The sequence below is a fragment of the Leiobunum rupestre genome, chromosome 4, assembly GCF_980474605.1.
Source record: "Leiobunum rupestre chromosome 4, qqLeiRupe1.1.hap1, whole genome shotgun sequence".
NCBI lineage: Eukaryota > Metazoa > Arthropoda > Arachnida > Opiliones > Sclerosomatidae > Leiobunum > Leiobunum rupestre.
Window position 1 is genome coordinate 60,352,747 of NC_143387.1, and position 20,870 is coordinate 60,373,616.

The 20,870-nt window shown below is 36.1% G+C and overlaps 2 protein-coding genes across 3 annotated transcripts; both read right to left on the reverse strand.

Annotated features, from left to right (window-relative positions):
• Positions 1-12,170: 12,170 nt before the first annotated feature.
• Positions 12,171-13,853, reverse strand: LOC149948570 (uncharacterized). Of its 2 annotated transcripts, XM_090172314.1 has the most exons (5): positions 13,786-13,853; positions 13,586-13,704; positions 13,314-13,485; positions 12,965-13,248; positions 12,171-12,929 (listed from the first exon to the last, which is right to left on the reverse strand). In XM_090172314.1, the coding sequence occupies exons 4-5, from the start codon at positions 13,130-13,132 to the stop codon at positions 12,516-12,518; spliced, it is 582 nt and encodes a 193-aa protein (XP_090028440.1). In that variant the 5' UTR covers positions 13,133-13,248; positions 13,314-13,485; positions 13,586-13,704; positions 13,786-13,853; the 3' UTR covers positions 12,171-12,515. The 2 variants fall into 2 exon arrangements, 1 of the variants encoding a protein (XP_090028440.1); XR_016480406.1 differs by having other exon boundaries at positions 12,171-12,964; positions 13,026-13,485.
• A 1,773-nt stretch (positions 13,854-15,626) lies between these two features.
• On the reverse strand, positions 15,627-19,350 carry LOC149948571 (uncharacterized). The gene is made up of 5 exons (XM_090173624.1): positions 19,300-19,350; positions 17,156-17,305; positions 16,919-17,090; positions 16,569-16,853; positions 15,627-16,502 (listed from the first exon to the last, which is right to left on the reverse strand). Exons 2-5 carry the CDS (start codon positions 17,293-17,295, stop codon positions 16,158-16,160), a joined length of 942 nt encoding a protein of 313 aa, XP_090029750.1. The 5' UTR covers positions 17,296-17,305; positions 19,300-19,350; the 3' UTR covers positions 15,627-16,157.
• Between the last annotated feature and the right edge of the window lie 1,520 nt (positions 19,351-20,870).

Consider the following 20,870-nt stretch of genomic DNA (forward strand, 5'->3'; position numbering starts at 1 on the left):
GGTCACGTGATTCGGGTATCTCAATAAGCTATGGTGGGAAGCACCTAAAGCTATCGAACCACGCAGTAAAGCGATCCGCTTCTTTAAAGGGGAAAAAGCCGCCATGTTAGTGTATGCAGATGTAGCTATGGCTATAAAAGAGAGGAAAACTGCCTGTAAAACTCATAGGCTTTTCAAAAAAATTGGAGAGCCTCCTGATATTATTTTACAGAAATGGCGTGCATATCTCTAAAAGAAAAGAGAGGCTAAAGAACTTATTTCAAAGAAAGTTAAGAAAGTTAATAAGAAGATAGAGAGGGACATTTTAGAGCCGTGTAAAACCCAGGGTCGAAAATTTTGGAGATACATGACTGGTTTACGTAAATCTTCAGAACAGACTAAACATAATCATTTCAAAGGTTTTTATTCTAAACATGGGAAACTCTTGGCATCGAGATCGGCTATGATAGATCGACTAAATGAATATATCGTAGACTTAGAGTCTGAATTATTAAGGTGCCCTACCTCTGAGGGGGCTTCGGACCATGTACCTCCAAAATCATGGAACCGTATCTCCCCTGAACGACTGGAGGATCCTTTTATTCAGTGTGAACTTGACATGGCGATGAAAAAACTACATAGAGGCAAAGCTGCGGGGACAGATGATGTATAACCAGAAGTCATTTTAGCATTGGGACATAATGCAAAAAAATGTTTGGTAAAGGTGTTAAATAATGTTATGAGCCAAGAAGATATACCGTGTACGTGGAAAGAGTCAAAGGTAACTATGGCTTTCAAGAGCAAGGGTAAAAAGGAGGAAGACTTAGACGCTTATCGCTCTATAGCTGTTACTACGATTTTATACAAATTATACTCGAATTAATGGAAGGAAAGAATTAGTGGCTACTTTGAGCTCAATGACTTGCTACACGAGTCTCAATATGGGTTTCGCAGAAACCGTCGAATGTCGGGTAATCTCTTTATCCTGTCCCAACTCATAGAACTCTACCAAGCAAACAAGACATTACTTTATACGGCTTTTCTTGACCTACATAAAGCATATGATAGTGTTCGGCAGCCAAAGTTGTGGGAGACGTTGGAAGGATTTGGGCTAACGCGAAGTGTTATAACTCAGTTACAAAAACTGTACGCTGATAGCTCGTGCGTCTATAAGGCGCAGGGAATAGAGAGTACCCCATTGAAGTCCAGGGTTGGTCTACGACAAGGACGGTTGCCCTTTCTCTGCGGTTTTGTTTATAGCCTATATCAATGGACTTGCTGAGAGCTTGACGGATTCTGCGGTGGGAGCTGAGGTAAATAAGGCCAGAGCAACAAGGAATGAACCAACTATGAAGATGCGTATACCTTGTTTGTTATTCGCGGATGATATTCTGCTCTTGGCAAATTCCCCAAGTTTTTTAAAAATTCTGCTGGAACCTGTGCTCTTCATTTGCCTTTTCTAAGGGGTTATTGTTCAGTTCAGCGTAGTCGAATGTCATGATCTTTGGTGAGCATTCGGGATCTACTGTGCCAAAATTAACACTACAAGGTGTTGGTCTGGATTTAGTGAAATATTACACCTACTTAGGAGTTACGTTTTGCGACAAGACAAATTACCCGTATGCAATGGGCATTGAAAAATATGGCCAGTCAATCGTACAATAAATACACAGTTTCTCGTACTGTTGCTGTACCTACCATTACCTTTGCGAACGATGTTTTGACTGTTTCTCCGTCCGCTTTAAAAGCGTTTGACTATGCCCAAAGGGAGGTTGGGCGATCGGCACTGTCTGCGGGCCAGCTTGCAGCTAACGCAGCTATCAGAGGTGAAATGGGCTGGAGCATTACGGAAGATAGAGAAGGTAAAATACCTTGGTCGGCTCATGATGATACCCCCGACTATGTTACCTGGTGTGGAATTCCGCTCACTGAGACAAGAGGGTGTTGAAACCCGTTTATTCAAGAGGATTGCGCAATTAGATCGTAGCTATGGCAAGGGCACTACACGGGGAAGTGCTTCTACAGAAAGCCAGTGGTGTAGTATAGTCAGTCGCGAAGTTCGGAAGGCAGCTGAGCTACGTTGGCAAAACCCAAAGCTGAAACGTTTTACGATGGTTCCTGGAGCAGTGGACTGCTGTTTGATGCGCGGTCAGGGTCATTGTTAACAGGAGAGCGACCAAAGAGATTGGCTGGCATCTCCCCCGAGTGCAAACTTTGTGCACATGAATTGGAAGACCTGGCTCATATACTATTCAACTGCCCTATAAATGAAGTGGATGAAGATGTCAGAAGGTGGAGTTGGATGGGGTAAACCATATTTTGGCCACGTGGAAGCGAAATAAAGAAAAGTGGAGACGAATAAATTTAATCAATTATAAACATGTCTTTGGGTGTGTTTTTCTCCCTAACCTCTCGTGCCTTTAATAGTTAAATTATAGTTTTGTTTTTCTTTTGGATTTTTACTAATTATTTAGCCTAATGTCGTGTTAATTATTTTTGTTAATGTAAGCAAACTACAGAATGTGCTTATGTTATTTTTTGTTGTTTTTCTTTTTCTTTAACTGTGCTCCTTTAAGTGATGCCACCCCGATACAAAGGGGTTGTACTGTTGTTCAGGTTGAAATTAAATCTTGAATCTTGAATCTTATTAGGAAGTGCGCGCTCCAAAAAATAACACTTTTTATACATGTATGCGTATATATTATTTTATCACCCGACGAGAAGCTCCAGCGATTCCTCAGACAATTACTCCTATCTTTAAGAAAAATTCTTAATCTTCCGGAAACTCTGTTTATAAACGTAATGTAGATGTGTACCTTTTTATATTTTAACTTATTTGGGTTCAATCGGAAAGCTGTTTAATATAATTGACGGATTTTGAAATGACGTTCTAGCGCGCGACACTACAGTTACATGTCTTGGGCACACAGCCTTCTTTGCGTGCTTTTTTGACCATAACATATAGAGGTATTATCACGCGCAAAATTAATTTTAAAAGCCGTCAATTCGTGGATCTTAAAATTCATTTTGCGCGTGAAAATTCGCCGCCATGTTAGTGTATAGTGGAATAGAAAATTAGCCCTCTGGCGTGTAGCCAATTTGGAAACTAACCCAAGTTAAAATCGTTTAACTTATATTTGAATTTTAATTTTTTCTAAGACCCCGATCTCTTTGTTCTCTATTTATTTTTGCATTCCTGTAATCATATTGTATTTTTGTTTTCTCCATTTTTATTTTATTTTGTATACTGTGTTGCGCTCCTTCTAGGAGCCGCCCTGTTTCAAAAGGGTGTACCTCTGTACGGCAAAATAAACCTATAAACCTATATAAAGCAGGTAAATATGCCTGCTATACCTCACAACGTAAAGGTGCAAAATCGTAATTTTGAAATCGGTCAATTTACGATGAAAATATTACGCTAAGCCTAGGTCATAAGACGGTGAACGTGTAATAGTTCGAGTGACTAGGACTCGAATAGCTATGCCGCGTGTCCCCTTGCAAATATACGGCAGTTCGTAACTTCGTAAGCCTTGGAAACTTAAGCTAATCGAACGTAATGCATTAGGTTGGAAGATCTGCCGAAAACGACATCTATCGTACCATCCATGTACTAAATTAGATACGAGGCACATTAGAATAGGCCTTTAAAGAGACGCCGCCGCCTTCCCAGTGTCGAATACGCGCTATTTCCGAACGTAGCCTTGGAAATCTAAACTAATGGGATCTAATACGGAATATCCAACTCACTGCCGACAACGGCATCTATCGAGCCATCGAAGCGATATTTGCTTCAGCTATACGTACGGGCAAAAGAGATTTGATTAGAACGCTATAGTGAGTTGCAGGCTAAGAAAGACAAAATATATAGTACAATCGGCGCAAGGAAGCCTCAGATCGTTTCCGGTTATTCCACCGCGCGAAATTTGAATTTGGCCATTTTACGGTCAAATTCGAATTTAGCTCTTTTTGTCGTCTTTTAGCGCCATCTAGAGACCGAAATTGGAATCTTTATTTTTTAATTTCATAATTGTGGTGGTGAGCAAATTTAAAAGATAAGGCATTCCTATCATTCTTAAATTTAAAAAAGTATGTATAATTATTTAATTTTGTAAATTTATTTCTACGTCTTACCAGTTAAATCGGCAGTTTCTTTTAAAATAGTTACCACGCTTTCTTGGGGGTAACGTTGTCTTAATGAGCTATAGACGTTTAAAATTATATTTTTCTCTTTAATAAACCTTTATCACGCTTTTTATAGTAACCTCTTGGGCTATTTAAAATATTTGGAGCTTCAAATATCGAACCTTCTTTAGCTGCATTCAGTAATTAAACTCATGACAACATGAAATTAAAAAATAGATTCCAATTTCGGTTCCTAGATGGCGCGAAAAAACGATGAAACTCACGAAATTTGAAATTGACGTAAAGTGGTCAAATTTAAATTACGCGCGGTTGACTGGCCGGAAATGGTCTGAGGTATCCTTGCGCCGACTGTACTATATATTTTGTCTTTCTTAGCCTGCAACTGACTATAGTTCCTATTGAGAAATTACGACACTTTCGCCATCACCTTCAGGGTATTGGAACTAAAAATTATACATTTTCATCAATAATCAAGCAACATCAGATACCAACTTGGCTTCTCCGAACAAAAAGCATCGACAAAGATTATTGCCGATATTCTTGTACGTTACATTTAGGACCAAAATCCTATATGATTTAAAAAATAAGCTTTAATATTGACCTATCAGTAAAAATTGTAGACGATATTTTGTACATTATATTTGTCCCAAGAAAACAATCTACTTCCGTTTACCATAGCTTCTATTATAGCTTCCATTGCATATCTAAGATATTCATGAAATATTATGACATTTGCTAGATATCCGTTACACATCCTAAATGTCCATAAAAATTAACGACCTCAGCTGGAACTCATATGTTAATTTATTCACTTAATGTCCCGAAATTATAGTATCTGTGGGACTTCTACAAGAGATTAGCATACGGATGTGCCTACCCGAGTACTGCCGTAAAAATAGGTCAATAACGTGCTTAAGCGTTTTAATTGTGGGGTGGCGGTAAGGGTGGTTCATATTTAGTGATGAATATATTATAAATTAAGTAACATAATTGCCAGAAGAAATATTTTTATTTTCCCTTAAATACCCTCAGGCAAATCATAAATGCAGTTTAATTATAGCCCGGCGTACTATGGTTATTAAGCCTTGTTGCCGCGAAAACTGCACGGCCTGGGAGAGCTTATTTTCAACTATGCGTGGCGGACTGAAACATAGAGGTCGGGGATGGTTAACTTTTATTCAATAGATAAAGCTCTCAAAATTATTCGTAAAACATTTTGATCATGTAATTTATATTTCTGTATTATCCGATTAATTTTTTGATAAATTTGTAAAATTAATCGGAAAAACGACGTTTTTTTTCGATAAAAAGCTAAAATTTTACGAATAATACATGTTTTTTAATCATTTTCCGAAATATTAACCGGTAAATATCTTTGTTTACATTTATTTCCGAAAAAAATCAATTTAATCATGGATAATGATTAACCGTCCCCGACCTCTACTGAAACACCACGATAGTGACCTAAATTCCTTGTAAACTAACTGCAAGTGTTAAATAAATCTCCACTTCACTAAAATTAAAATACTTATTTATTTATATATTTACAATTGTACTCATTTGGAGTAATCGTTTAGAAAACAATTATATCTGCTTTGCAGAACGCGCTACTTTGCAGCCGAACTCGTTAAAATCTAAATTCATTCTGATTTGCGTTTTAGAAAATGTATTACAATCACATTTTAATAATTATAATTTTTTACACAATGCTAAAGTTTAAACGTAGTCACGTGATAAAATTTTAAGATATAAATTCATAATTTTTTAGAGTTTAGATTTATTATATTAGTTTGATTTTTTTTATATTTTAACCTTTTAACTTGTAGCGATTTAGAATGAATAACGGGTGAGCCTCATGGAATTTAATACTAAAACCAGTTAGGATATGACTTATCTGGACATGAAGAAGTAATCCCACGCTACAACCTAAGATAAATCCGGGCTCACGTCTGGCTTTCACTATTGGGGCCAACGTTAAAATTAAAACTTTGTCTAGGGGTATGATTTGGGTTAAATATTCTAAAAGGAGTTTAAAAGTTGTCAACTAAAACATTTAATATTAACACACTTAAGGAAATATAACATTACCTAAAACTAGAACTACGGTGCACCTAGATAATTAACTAATCTAATGAAAATACTTAAAATTTAAACAATAAACAAACCCCTGAAGCGGGTTGTACTAAGCAAATATAAAACTTACTGCGCACACTCGTTAAACGAGGTTTTGCAGGTTTGAGTTACGTTGGTAATACTAATTACGTGAAGATAACTTATAGTTTATAATCCTGGTAGTTACGACACTCGAGAAGTCGGGATGATGTAGTAGCAGCTCCAGTTGAGAGCCGTTATAGCTTTGTAGTTGCCGAATCTGTTCGGAGCTCACACACAGGGACGAAATACGGCCAAGCTAAGCTTGCCGCAGGCGATTCGTTCACGAAGATCCATTCTTTCGACGGTATGATCTTTGAGTTTGCGTCGGGTTGAGCTGGATGTGTCTGGTGTCACTCGGGTGTTGTCTGTAGATCTCTTCACCTCTTCTTTCAGCCGATTCGCTTTTGTTATTGTAGCAAAGCCAATTTGAGACCTCTCAGGAGCTGGTTACCGTTCATTAAGAGTATTCGGAACTCGAATATTTTTTAATTTTCAATGGTAATCTCGGAGTCGAAAAGCAATACCGACTCTTTTAAAATAATCTCATTCACTCTCTAGCCTATCAAAACGAACTTTTTTCAAATCTTTTTAAAACACGAGATCATTCAAAACCTGGCTTAACAAGTTAAACCTCTACATCATGCACGCTTTTAAAAAAAATCAAATCACTTCAAATCCTCTGCGCGTGTTAAAGAAATGCAAAGCCAAACACTAAAGAAAATAGTATATATAATAACTAACGAATTTTGATGGCACGAGTCAGATAGAAAATATTCCGAAACTTAATAACGTTGGCAACTTTTATTTAAAATGATTTGAAATTTTGATAGGGAGCTAAAAGGAGTACGGGAAACGTGAACGCCAGAATGTATGGAAATTAACCACGGTCGAGCGGGGTATCGGAACTCCCTGGCCAGACAAGTCCGAAATACCAAAACCACAACCTCTGAGCGCCCAGAATGAAAGTTTAGCGACCATGGAATTCTGGGTAGCTGGATTATTTAAAAATAAAATAAAATAATTCATCAAATTTAGAAAATTCCAGAATTCCACGTTACAACTTGTAATTTTATAGCATATGTTTTTTAGTATTTTCTCATTTTATATTTACCCTGATTTTATTTGTATACATTTAAAAGGAAATTGTTTTATTAAGATTAAAGAGCGACACATTTTAAATATAATTTTTAGTAACCTCGAAAAAGTTTTTAAAAGCCTCGGCTTGATCAAGATCTCGAAAGACTTGCGAGTTGTAATGAAATTGAAATAGTTTTTGCGAAAGCATCAGACAATGTGAAAAGATAATGTTTAAATGATATCGTCCGATCATTATTAAATTATTTCAAGCAAATGATTATATCATACTTTTATGGGCAAATATAGTATTTTTAGGTAGGAGAGCTATGCCGAAACAAGATAAAGAATATTTATTTTCTTATCGTCTGTGACGAAATAGTTAAGTCCACTCAACTATATTTTAGTGTTTCTTAAAATAACATATGGGACTAGGCCAACTTGCTTTTCTCCAGTGTAGATTGAATGGCGCCAGCCTGGTGAAATCCGTTTGGGCCTGTTATAATAGTTTATAAAGTTATATTCTTAAATTATACTTGTCTTAATTAGCTATACAAGATTATATTTAATACTGTTACTTTGATAGTATCACATGAATATTTTAATACATGGTTTATTTTAATTCATGGCAGATTGATGTGAAGAGTGGTAACAAAATATTTTGCTATTAAATGATTAATGTTCAATTAACGGTAAATTCCATTTTATATTGTATAGTATATTGTATACTATAGTTAATTTGAATTTATGTTAAAGACTTATTGTATTAAGTTATTTTTTGTGGTATACATATAAAAATAATTATAATATATATTTTGTTGCATAAAACATAAGTGTTAAATTTAATTTCATATGTTGTGAAAAAGTTATTGTACCATTAAATGAAATTTCCAGTTCTTTCTAAAAATGTTTTCTTCCTCAAATGGAATTCACAAGTCAGTATGGTCATTTAGATGAAAACTACAATAGTTATTGCTAGAATAACCATTGTGTTACGTTTACACCAAAATGTCACCGGAAATGCATGGATTGATACCGAATTCCTTACGTATTTTTCAGAAAATGTAAAAGCCTTCTGCAGGGTTATTCCATTTTCAGGTTCGATTACGACGCTATACCAGGGCCGTCTTTAGCTTTCAGGCGCCCCTGGGCTAATAATATCGCGTGTCCTTTTTCATATGGCCCGGACATTATTGAATACTTTACAATTAAATTATTAAAAAAATATAAAGGGCCAGATGGCGCCCTAGGGCTTAGCCCTACCTAGCCCAATAAGCCTTTTCGCATAAAGGGGTAAAAAGCGGGGGGCAAGACAGTCGCGCCTGCGCAAATAGTGAGCTGGGGCGGACTTCGTACTCTCAGTTAAGGGTCAGTCATAGTAAACAACTGATTTTCAAAGCGTATGTCCTTCTCGATTTGTTTCTAAAGAACATTTTTAAATTTAATCGATTGGAACCATTTCTAAGGTAAGTTTTTAAATATTTTTCATTTTAAACTATTGAATAGTTATAAATTTTATAATTACAGGCCTATACAATGCCTACGTGTTGTGTTGCTGGATTCAAGAATCCATAAAAACTTGCTGAGGTTAACGGTAATAGTTAGTGTAGGGAGCTGTTGGCTCGCGTGGCATGAAGGGCTTGCCACCACCCTCCTACGCATTGTAACCCGGCCACCTGTTACTTGATCACGCACAAGCAACATTGCTTATGTGGTCGAAGGTGGTGCCTTGGGTATTAGCTCTATTTAAAAAAAAAAAATAGGTCATCAAACGGTGCCAAAAATAGTGATGGTATAAAATTTCATAGAATTCCAGTAAAAAGGCGCAAGCTATGGCAAAGAATAATAAACAGAAAAAATTGGAAGGCTTCAAAAGAAGATAAAGTGTGTAGTATACATTCTTTAAGTGGTTACCCAGGCTGGGAGAAAGATGACGTTGATTGGGTTCCAACGTTACACATGAAACCCATTGTACATGTATCAAAAGATTTGCCAAAGAACTCTGAAGTTTTCAATAAGAGGTTGAAAAACCCATTTTTGCAATAGCTCGAGAAGACAGATGTAACGATAGAAATGCGAAGAAAGTATACTGCATACACAATGTTATTATTACTAGAAATTAACCTTGTATGGTTTTTCAGAGAAAAACTGATGTGGAATTACGTGAATAAAATTGGTTTTCAGATTCTCTTAAAAGTTCTTTAACATTTCATGATTATGATGTTGGTAACGTAAGCAGACCAACTGAAGTAAATTCAACGAAGAAGGCATATAAAAGTAATATTTTTGAGGTTGTTCGTTAAGCTACTATTTTATTCTAATTTACATAACAATTTTAAGTTGTCAGTACTCAAACAATTACTAACCCTCTGCTGTAAGAAAACATGTTACTGAAGTCTGAAAGAAAAATTAAAGCTATTTGAGGATATTATTGAGCAAAAGACTTGGTCTGTAGAAAAAATCCAACATGATGACAATGTAACCAGATTTTACACTGGGCTACCAACATTTCCGGTTTTTATGTGGTTATTCAAGTAAGAATGGAAAATAATTATTTTTTTTTATTAGTTATCTTAAGGACAAGCAAGCCGTATGACCTACCATCGAGCTTCAAATAGCCAAAGTGAAAGAAAAAATGTGAGATTTAGAAAGCTCACATTGATCAACGAGTTATTTGCAGTTTTAATGCGATTGAAACTAGGTTTGTTAGTTCAGGATGTTGCAGATCGGTTTGATATTACCATTTCCATGTATTCCGAAATATTCCCAACCTGGATATGTTTACTGGATAAAGAACTTTCAGTTTTGTGTCCTTTCCCAAATAAGGAACTTGTGCAAATATATATGCCTGGAAAGTTCAAGAAGTACCCGGATACGAGAATGTTATTGGACTGCACAGAAGTAGTATATAAATGAGAGAACGCTCTATGGGGCATCGGGCATCATGCCCCATAGAAATAACATGGGGTATTATTTTGACGGTAACTCACCGAGCATGATGCCCCATAGAATTAACACGGGGTATTATTTTGACGGCTTCATTTTTTAAACAGACAATTACATTATAGTCCAGACGCTTTTGAGAAGCAAAACATTTTGACTTCACGTAATACAAAGTGTCTGTAATCTAAATAAAAAATACACCTTTAGATCTGCAACACTACTTAATTATGAAATATAGTTGAACTTACTTCAGCAACGAGAAGTTTAGATTTTTAGAATGAATATCACCAGCTAGTTTGTGGGTGATAGCACGTTCCATACCGCGATAATCTTTTCTTTGTCCACCATCGTTAATTTCATCATGTACAAAATATTTAAATATATGTGAAAAGTTAACTTCGGGAATTATGGATAGATTAGACAACCAGGCAGAAGGTGGTATTTCATTAGGGTCAGGCAAAAAATTTGGCACTTTATAGAAAGGCAATGTGTTGTTATTTTTCTTATTTATGTCAAATTCATGATGCAAAGATGTTGACGCGCTAAAAGTTGGTTTTCTTTCTACGTAAACCTCGTTACTAGTTTTGCAAGTTAAAGGTACGTTAGTATCTATATTTTCTAAACAACGGTTGCTAGTTTTGACAGGAGATCGGGGAAGTCCCAGAAGTGTTTTCAATATTGTAGGTTTCAATCGAGCGTTCCACAAAATCGGAGGAGGTGAAGGTTTGCCCGCTTTTTCGCGTGAGAGAAATATATTTATCTGGCAAACCTGTAAGAAATTGAGAGCAGTCGATTTTTAGGAGTAGCGTAGTTGCTAGCCTAGGCTTCATTAATTTCCGGCTTTCCACGCCGTTTTTCTTATTTTAAATGATTTTTGTAATAAATGTATGATGGCAAATAAGCAAAATATAGTCCCAAATCCACGGATTTAAGAAGAAACTTAGATCATGAAAATATTCTGAACCCCAAACATACTTCAACACCTAGGGTCCCTCCTACAACTCCTAAAAGGTAAGCCTCTAAATATTCATATAAAGACAGGACATAAGCCAAATTCTCTTAAACCAAAGAATAACAAAAGTTGTTAGTCCTGCTGAGCTATATAGTCTGTATGAAAAGTTAGGCCGGTTTTGGGCCGATTTTATAGAACGCTCTATTGCATTTATATATTGTAGTTTTTTCCAGTTAGATTAAAACACTATACCTTTATCTTTGCAAATAATTCAATTCTTTAATGGTTAAAGATGGTTTTAATTGCCAAACCATAGTGACCTTTACTACGACTTCCCCTACATAAACCATGTGTTTAGAGCAGATGACAAAAAACTTTACGCCCCAATGGTGCCTATATTAAAAAAATATAAAGAGCCAGATGGCGCCATAGCTAGGCCTTAGCCCTACCTATCCCAATGGTAGAGATGGACCCTCGGATAGACCTGTACGCCACAGTACGTCAGACTTTCTTCCCCGATATTTTTAGCAGCTCCCTCTATTGCAGATAAATAGAATCCCGTTAAAGACTAAAAAATAAGTGAATTCAATTTATTTACTTTTATAACTTAGAAAATAAATAAATATTTTCAGTAAATATTTATTTAAAATTAAGGCTATATTTACTCAGTGTAAATAACCTAAAAGGCGCCCATAATCCAAACTGCGAAAGTTGAATAACATTGCCTTCAATGTAAAACTAATACAGTTATCGCGGTACGCAGATCTAGAGCAAGGAGGATAGGAAGGGAAGCGAAGTAGCAGGGATGAACGCACCAGCATCCTTGTAAGAAGTTAAGCGCGAACTCGGCGGGAAAATTTCGGAAAAATGGCGGCAAGATGATTGTCAACTATTTTAAGGAGTTCCTGAAGAACTTGACTCATTAATCGAAAAATACGTTGAAATGCCATTCCGGGGACACAGTAATGATGAGCCCCAAAAGGGCGAAAGAGGTCTACTGTGGGAATCTTTGGCTGAAATTTGGACTTTTGATCTATCTTAACGTTGGATTTCAAGTTAAGCCCGCGCGTAAAGGATGTCTATTGTGTAGCGACCGCCATGCAATAATTGTGAAGAATTTAAACAATAAATTGCAATGGACTGCTCACACCTGGGGTACCCTGGATGTATATTTGATTTTATGTAACATTGAATAACCAAAGAATTGTGAGAAATTCAACGCGTATTTTATATATTATACGAGAAATAAATATTTATATTGAAATTAAAATTATTCGCGCACCTGAATACTGTCGCTGCTGACCGAAATAACGCCAAAGACACTTTCTGTCGCAGTCATAGCGTCGGCCTTTAGTTTACTTTTCTTCTGGTAATCGCTCACCCAGCTGGTGACCTTGGCTTTGTACCACCGCGTGAAGAGGTCTCTGAATACCCCAACGCGCATCATTTTGATGTTGCGCTGTATGGCGCGGTCGCATAATTGTCCGTACCAGGTTAACGGCAAACGCGTCTCCAGACCGACAAGTCGATAAGTCCAATTCAAGAGGCAATCGTAGTCGATGAACATCGAAAAGTCTTTCAGAGCCGTCAAAGAGTTCTTCAACAAAAGTGTATACTCTTCCTTCGGGTTCAGTAACGTTGGCTTGGCTATTTCCACAATGTCCAAGCAAAGACTTTTTATTTCCTGACGTCTAAAGCCAACATTGTAAGATAATCTACCTGAAAGGTTCCGTGGCAAAGGTTAAATTCGTCCATCATTCCCAGTTGTCTTCCCACCAACCTCCAGACGAAAGCGACCGCTTCTAGTTCGTCATCGGTGGCGTATATGCCCAGTTGTTCCGGGTAGATGAAGACGGCACCAGCGTTGGCGAACATGGTAATGACCATCTCGAATTGAGACAACCAAACTCCACCATCGTTCCTGTTCGGCCCTTTTTCTCGCAGTGTTTTTCGATGCGATGGTGGCTACCGCGTACTTGAAGCATAGACTGGTAGGCCGGGTCCTGTTTCAATGAGAGACGAACCAATTAGCAAATTACCACTAGCGAAAAATTGTGGAAAGTCGTACGGCGGGGTTAAAAAGATCTCCGTCGATCCATTAAAAAATCTGTGTGAATGTGTTGGCTACTCTTTTTTTAGCGGTTTCCACAGTCTTCAAGTTACCAGTCAACACAAGCGGTTCCATCAAGTATTCGTACTGGCTCAGGATGATGTGGCCGAGGGTACTTGAAAAAAAATAGCTGCGAGAAACACCACTATTTTATTATTTAAAAAATAATAATATATGTTGTAGGAAGTGGTGGACAGACCCAACGTTATATTTACGGATGACCTTCTGACCTTTGGCGTAGAGTTCAGCGTCGTATCAATCTGGCTTTTGGTCCATGCGGTAGCCGTTCTTTCCGGGAACTTTAATCCCTTCCGTCATCAATTACTTGAGACGACTCATATTCCACACCCTAGATGAACAAAAGTCACTAACCCGTCTTCAATCGTGATAATGAAATGATAGTAATTAAAATGTAAAAAATATCTTTTACTTAATCGTTTATCCTTGTGAATATAGAAATTATCTATAATAAATTTGTAATTTCCTAACGTAAACAAATTACACCAGAAACGCAAAAAAATAGACAGATTGAAATACTATTTCATGACACTCCAGAAAAATTCGTCACGTTCGTACCACTCAACTATCTTGACGTACACATAATAATTCTTAATTATCTATTAATGTACACTAAAACAATTAAAACTTGCTTTGAACGATTAAGATATTTGCGAAAAGACCAAAAAATAAATAAATAAATATATATATAGTTTACCTTGAAATTACTTTCAATGGTTTTTAAATTTGTAGAGCAGAAAACATTTGCAATCACTCAGATGAAGACTAATAAATATAGAAAATTGATCACAGTGAAACAAGGCTATTGGGAAAAATAGCTAGTTTCTTTATGAAGACCACGCAGCTTTTATATACTCGGCTTAATTTGTTCGCCGTAAACACTGGATAGGTGAATCCTTTGTCAGGAAACTTGTAGGGCACTGTGGGGAATGTAATATATGTTATCAAACATTATCAATAGAGAACAGTCTACCCGCATATAGATGGCTATTGTTTAACCATTTTCTAATCCATTTTCCTGAATTAGTTAGTAGAGGCACGAGACCAACCGAGTGATTATGAAGTGCTTAACCTGTCTAATACACATTTGGCATTGCAAAACGAACAATATAAAATAAGGTCTTTAATAAGTACTTCTCTTTAGCCTAACAGGATAGTAGTTCACTCTAGTTTAGGCTAAGATAAAATACTGCTTAAAGGTTTGAAGCCTTGAAGATTTTAGCTACGCCTTATTACAGTGATTGAAGTCTCCAATAATTTATTTTAATTAAGAATAAAAAATTATATGAATTTAAAAGACTCGTGTTAAAAGTGTAAGCTGATGTATGGTACGCTATCCGGGTCAAAATTAAGAAAATAAAAACGTTTCGGTGAAAATAAAATATGTTTTTGTGAAAATGAAAAATGTTTTTGTGAAAATAAAAAAAATGGTTTTGTGAAAATGAACCAAATATTTTAGCTATTAAAATAAAACTAAAAATTGAGTAGTAAATAATATTTATGGTGGAGGAAAAAGTTCTGTATTTTTTCGCAGTTATATTTTCGCGTAGTTAATTTTTCACAAAGTGTTTTGTTTGCTCTACAAAAACGTTTTCCCCACAAATATTTTATTTTCATATTAACTTCAAAAACATACTTGAACTTTCACAAAAGCGGTCGGCCCCACTGCTCACCTTTTTGGTCGGGAAACCAGGCCGGGGTGCTGCCCGTTCAATAAAATTGTACCAAAAATAATTGGAATAAAATAACTGACAAGAGTCAACTATAGTCGGAAAATCCGACCTGAACCTTAACTGACTTGCAGACGCTTAACCCACTACTTCCCAACTCCTCTGCGCTATATGGGTTGTCCAGAATTTTGTGACGACTGACTTACAAAAGGACACGCTTTTAAACCATTTGCCCTAAAATTACTATACTACATCGGTTCTTCAAAATGACGAAAAATATTGCGAACATTCTGCTCCTTTACATTTGCAATTCCAAAAAGTTCCGTCTGCCCATCGAAACCCCCTGGTGGCGTCCTGATCAAACAATGAATTCATAGCTTTTGTTGACTTAATATAATGCGGAAGATAAGATTAGCTTTAGAAAACCAAAATATTTTATAAAACAACACCGAAATAATTTACGTCACAATCAGTAAAAATAAAAGTTATAGCGTCGCCATTTAGTGCCTGGGGAATAAGAAAGAAATTAAAATTTAAACTTAATAAAATGATACCACGCGCGATTAATGAATTAAAACTGACATAACAATTAAGGATTTATTGATAGAAACTTAATTTCTACAAGACATCACTTAAACGGAAGTATACGACGCGTTGACAAAATCGACCGTTTCGAGCCGGCGGGAATACAAATTTTCAAATCACAAAGGGACAAAGATGGGCTGAAAATCCCATCTATGTCATGGAATGTTAGAGAATATTGCAACCTGTTCTTAGGACATTGGTCCCCCTTCACACGTACAATTGGGAGAGCGCTGAATCTGGCTCCAGATATTCTAGCGTCCCTACTGGATAAAGGGAACCCCAAAGTGGGGCAGGTGCGGGAAGGGGGTGAAGAGGGCCACTGAACACTGGCGCGGATTAATAAAATACATCTTTTAAGGTAAACTATAGCCAAAAGTAAATGACTACTACAAACACTTCAATGATAGGAAAATACAAATGTACTAAATACAAACAATACACAAAAAATAAGATATTAGAACGAAGTCTAACCATGAAATACAACACTTAGAAAATAATCGAACCATACATTCAAAATATTTACAATATTTTACACGCCCTTTAGTTTACTTTTCTTCAGGTAATTGCTCACGCAACCGAAAACCTGGGCATTGTACCAGGCCGTGAAGAGGTATCTGAATACCCCAAAGCGCAACATTTTAGTGTTCAACTGTATGGCTCGTTCGCAAAATCGTCCGTACCAGGATAACGGCAAACGGTGCTTCAGCCCAACTAGTTGGTAAGCCCAGTTAAAGAGGCAGGCGTAATCGATGAAGAACGAAAAGGAATTCAGAGCCCCCAAAAGGTTTTCCATTACAATTGTGTACTTTTCTTTCGGGTTCAATAACGTTGGCTTGGCTATTTCCACAATGTCCAAGCAAAGACTTTTTACTTCCTGCCAAACACCCCCGAAAGAACATCAGACCGCGGTTCTAGAACGAAACTTGTAAAAAAAATCTACCTGTAAGGTTCCGTGGCAAAGGTTAAATTCGTCCATCATGCCAAGTTGTCTTCCCACCACCCTCCAGACGAAAGCGACCGCTTCTAGTTCGTCTTCGGTGGCGTAGATGCCCAGTTGTTCCGGGTAGATGAAGACGGTACCGACGTTAGCGAACATCGTAATGACCATGTCGAATTGAGACAACCAAACTCCGCCGTTCTTTCTTTTCGACCCTTTTTCTCGCATTGTTTTGGCGATGCGATAGTGGATACCTCGTACTTTAAGCATAGACTGGTAGGCTGGGTCCTATTTCAATGAGAGACGAATCAAATAGTAAATTACCGCGATCACAAAATTGTGGAAAGTCATACGTTAGGGTTGAACAGATCTCCGTCGATCCATCCAAAAATGCGCGTGAATGTGCTGGCTGCTCGTTTTTTAGCGGCTTCCAAGGTCTTCAAGCTACCAGTCACCACCAGCGGTTCCATCACCTGTTCATACTGGCTCAGAATGATTGAGCCCAGAATACTTGAAATCATATAGCTGCCGGAAACTCGACTTTGTTTCAAATACTTTAATTTAAACTGCGAAGAAATTGATGGACGAACCCCACGTTATATTTACTGATGACTTTCCGACCTTTGGCGTAGAGTTCGGCGTCGTACCAATCTGGTTTTTCGTCCATGCGGTAGCCGTTCTTTCCGGGAACTTTAATCCCTTCCGTCATCAGGTACTTGAGACGACTCATTTTCAACACCCTAGACGAACAAAAGTCACGAACCCGTCTTCAATCGAGATAATGAAATGATACTAAGAAGGTCTAATTAAAATTTAAAAAAATATCTTTTACTTAATCATTTAACTTACAAGGAGACTACCCTAGGTGGTTATCAATAATTTTGTTGAAACTCGGGGGTTAGGTAAACCTTATGATAGTATGAAAATTGCCAAAGGGAAGAGTTGCAATGGGCTTTAGTTTTCCCATGGCAACCGCAAATGTTTTTGATCTCTCAAAACAAAAATCTCCATTTAAAAAAGCATGGGATTTTCTCGGTTTCACAGGGTACTTAAAAAATTTGAAAAAAATTATTTTTCAAAACTTACCCAAAAAAAAATATGAATTTGACCTACTTTGGGTAAATTTGATCAAGGATTTTGGGAAAAAATTTATCAATTTTGGTTAAATTTTAATAAAATTTGGGTAACTGAGAAAATCTCATGCTTTTTTAAATGGAGAGGTCAAAAACATTTTCGGTTGCCATATGAAAACTAAAGCCCATTGCAACTTTTCCCTATGGCAATTTTCATACTACCTTAAGGTCTACCTAACCCCCGAGTTTCAACGAAATCGGTGATAACCACCTTGGGTAGTCTTCTTGTTAGTGAATATAGGAATTATTGAATTATAAATCTCTTAAACAATCTCTTCTAAATTGCACGACCCGGTCATTTTTCTCAAAAACTACAGAAAACGGAAATTTTCAGGATTTACTTTTTACGTAGGGAAGGCATTATTTTTCAAAAACCATTATCAGTTTTAAAACGTTTATATTTATACCGATAGGTGCTAGTTGAAAAGTTTCAATGAGAAACTTGTAGAGCATATTCGAAAACCCAATGGTAACGTTGGTTCGGTCTAATATGTTAGCTCTCTCGCTAACGGGATCATCTTGTTTGATAATAAAACAGTCTAACTCATAAAGAATATAAACAGTTTAATTAACCGAAATTTAAAAAATGATTTACACACTCGCGCGGCACAAACACTAGTCGGCTTCATCCGAAAGTTCTAGATATTCCGCCCGCTGATTACTTAATAATTATTAATAATAATAAACGCTGCTTTAGAATCGAGGTCTTACACGTTAAAAAGGGTGTTATATTGTAATCGCTGTCTTAAAAGAGGGTTTACCAAAAGTTATTTGAAATAATTATTTCATTATTTCAAAGCTTAGAAAAACAATATTGTTTTCCTCAATTTAATTTCTTCAAACAATCATTCTCACGAATAGACCCAAATGCTTACAATTTTCTGACAAAATAGCTATAGCCTCCTACAATCAACTTGTTGTTTGTCAAGACTTCATATTTTAGTGCAAAATTGGCCTTTTCCGACCGAACCAACGTTACTATATATTAGGTTTTGAACTAGCAAATATCGCTAGAAAAATAAATTTTTGGAAACCGTGGAAATTTTTTGGATTTTTCTGAAATTTACAAAATGACCCCTTCCCTACGTAAAAAGTAAATCCCGAAAATTTCAGTTTTCTAAAGTAAATCGTTTTTGAGAAAAATGCCCGGAACACGCAATTTGGAACACCCTATATTGTTCAAATTATTATAGAGTAGGATTTTGAAGAAATTACTTTAAAATTTATCTTAATTACATTTTTAATTTCCTTACGTAATTAAATTACTTGAGAAACACAAAATTAAACAGATTGAGATACCATTTAGTGATACAAAGTCCTACCACTCAACTTTCATGCCGTACACATTATAATTCTTATTTTTCTGTTAATGTATACTACAACAACAATCAAAACTTCCTTGTAAGATTAAGATTTTCACGAAAAGATAAAAAAAATTATATAGTATACCTTGAAATTACTGTAAATGGTATTTAAATTTGCGGATCAGGAAAATTTGGAATAATTTAAATGAAGACTAATATATATATATATAATAAATCGCAGTTAAAGAAGGCTATTGGAAAAAATAAAAAACTAGTTTCATTATTAAGTCCACGCACCTTTTATGTTCCGGGTTTAATTGAATAAAATTAGCTTTCAAGCTTTTGTTCCCCGTAAACACTGGATAGGTGAATCCTTTGTTAGGAAACTTGTAGGGAACTGTGGGGAATGTAATATATGTTATCAAACATTATCAATCGACGGCAGTCTACCCGCCTATAGATGGCTATTGTTTAACCATTGTCTAATCCATTTTCATGAATTAGTTAGTAGAGGCACGAGACCAACCGAGTGATTATGAAGTGCTTAACCTGTCTAATACACATTTGGCACTGCAAAACGAACAGTATAAAATAAGGTCTTTAATAAGTACTTCTCTTTAGCCTAACTTAGCCTAACCAGATAGTAGTTCACTTTAATTTAGACTAAGATAAAGTACTGCTTAAAGGATTGAAGGTTTTAGCTAGGCCTTATTACAGTGATTAAAGTCTCCAATAATTTATTCTGATTAAGAATAAAAAATGATTTGAATTTAAAAGATCCGTGTTAAAAGTGTAAGCTAAGCTTATGTATGGTACGATATCCGGGTCAAAATTAAGAAAATAAAAATGTTATGGTGAAAATAAATATGTTTTTGTGAAAATAAAAAATGTTTTTGTGAAATAAAAAAAATTGTGAAAATAAAATATTTCGGTTAAAATAAAAAATGGTTTTGTTAAAATAAAATGTTTTGTTGAAAAGAGATGTTTTGTTGAAAAGAAATGTTTTTGGTGAAAATTAAAATGTTTTTGAGAAAATATAAAATGGATTTGTGAAAATGAACCAAATATTTTAGCCACTAAAATTAAAACAAAATTGAGTAGTAAATAATATTTTTGGTGGAGGAAAAAGTGGATGGGTTGCCGTCTAAACCAAATCAGACAAATTAGTAATATATTTCTGTGATTTATCCCGCACAACATAGCGTTAAATTAATTGAAATTAGGTCGTGCCAACAGAAATCAGTTGCTTGACAACACTTTAGATTGTTGACGCCTTGGTTGTTCAGTATTTACACGATGTATGTATATATGTATGTGTAATAGAGTGAGCCGATGTTAACAATTAAAAAAGTTTAATTTTTGGAGAGACCTCTCTTTCCCACGTAACACAAAGCGGTCGGCCCGACTGCTCACCTTTTTGGTCGGGAAACCGATTCGAAACCAGGCCGGGGTGCTGTCCGTTCAATAAAATTGTACCAAAAATAATTGGAATAAAATAACTGACAAGAGTTAACGGTAGTCGGAAAATCCGACCTGACCCTTAACCGACTTGCATACACTTAACCCACTACTTCCCAACTCCTCTGCGCTACATGGGTTGTCCAGAATTTTTAAACGACTGACTTACAAAAGGACACGCTCTTAAACGATTTGCCCTAAAATTATTATACTACATCGGTTCTTCAAAATGCCGAAAAATATTGCCAACATTCTGCCCCTTTACATTTGCAATTACAAAAAGTTCCGTCTGTCTTGAATACTTTGATATTTGATTTCGCGTGGTCGCATTTGTTTTGCTCGCGCTTTTTAATTTTCAATTTCATAAGTCTTAAACTTGTTTTCCACTGGCGCGCGCAACGACGCGATTC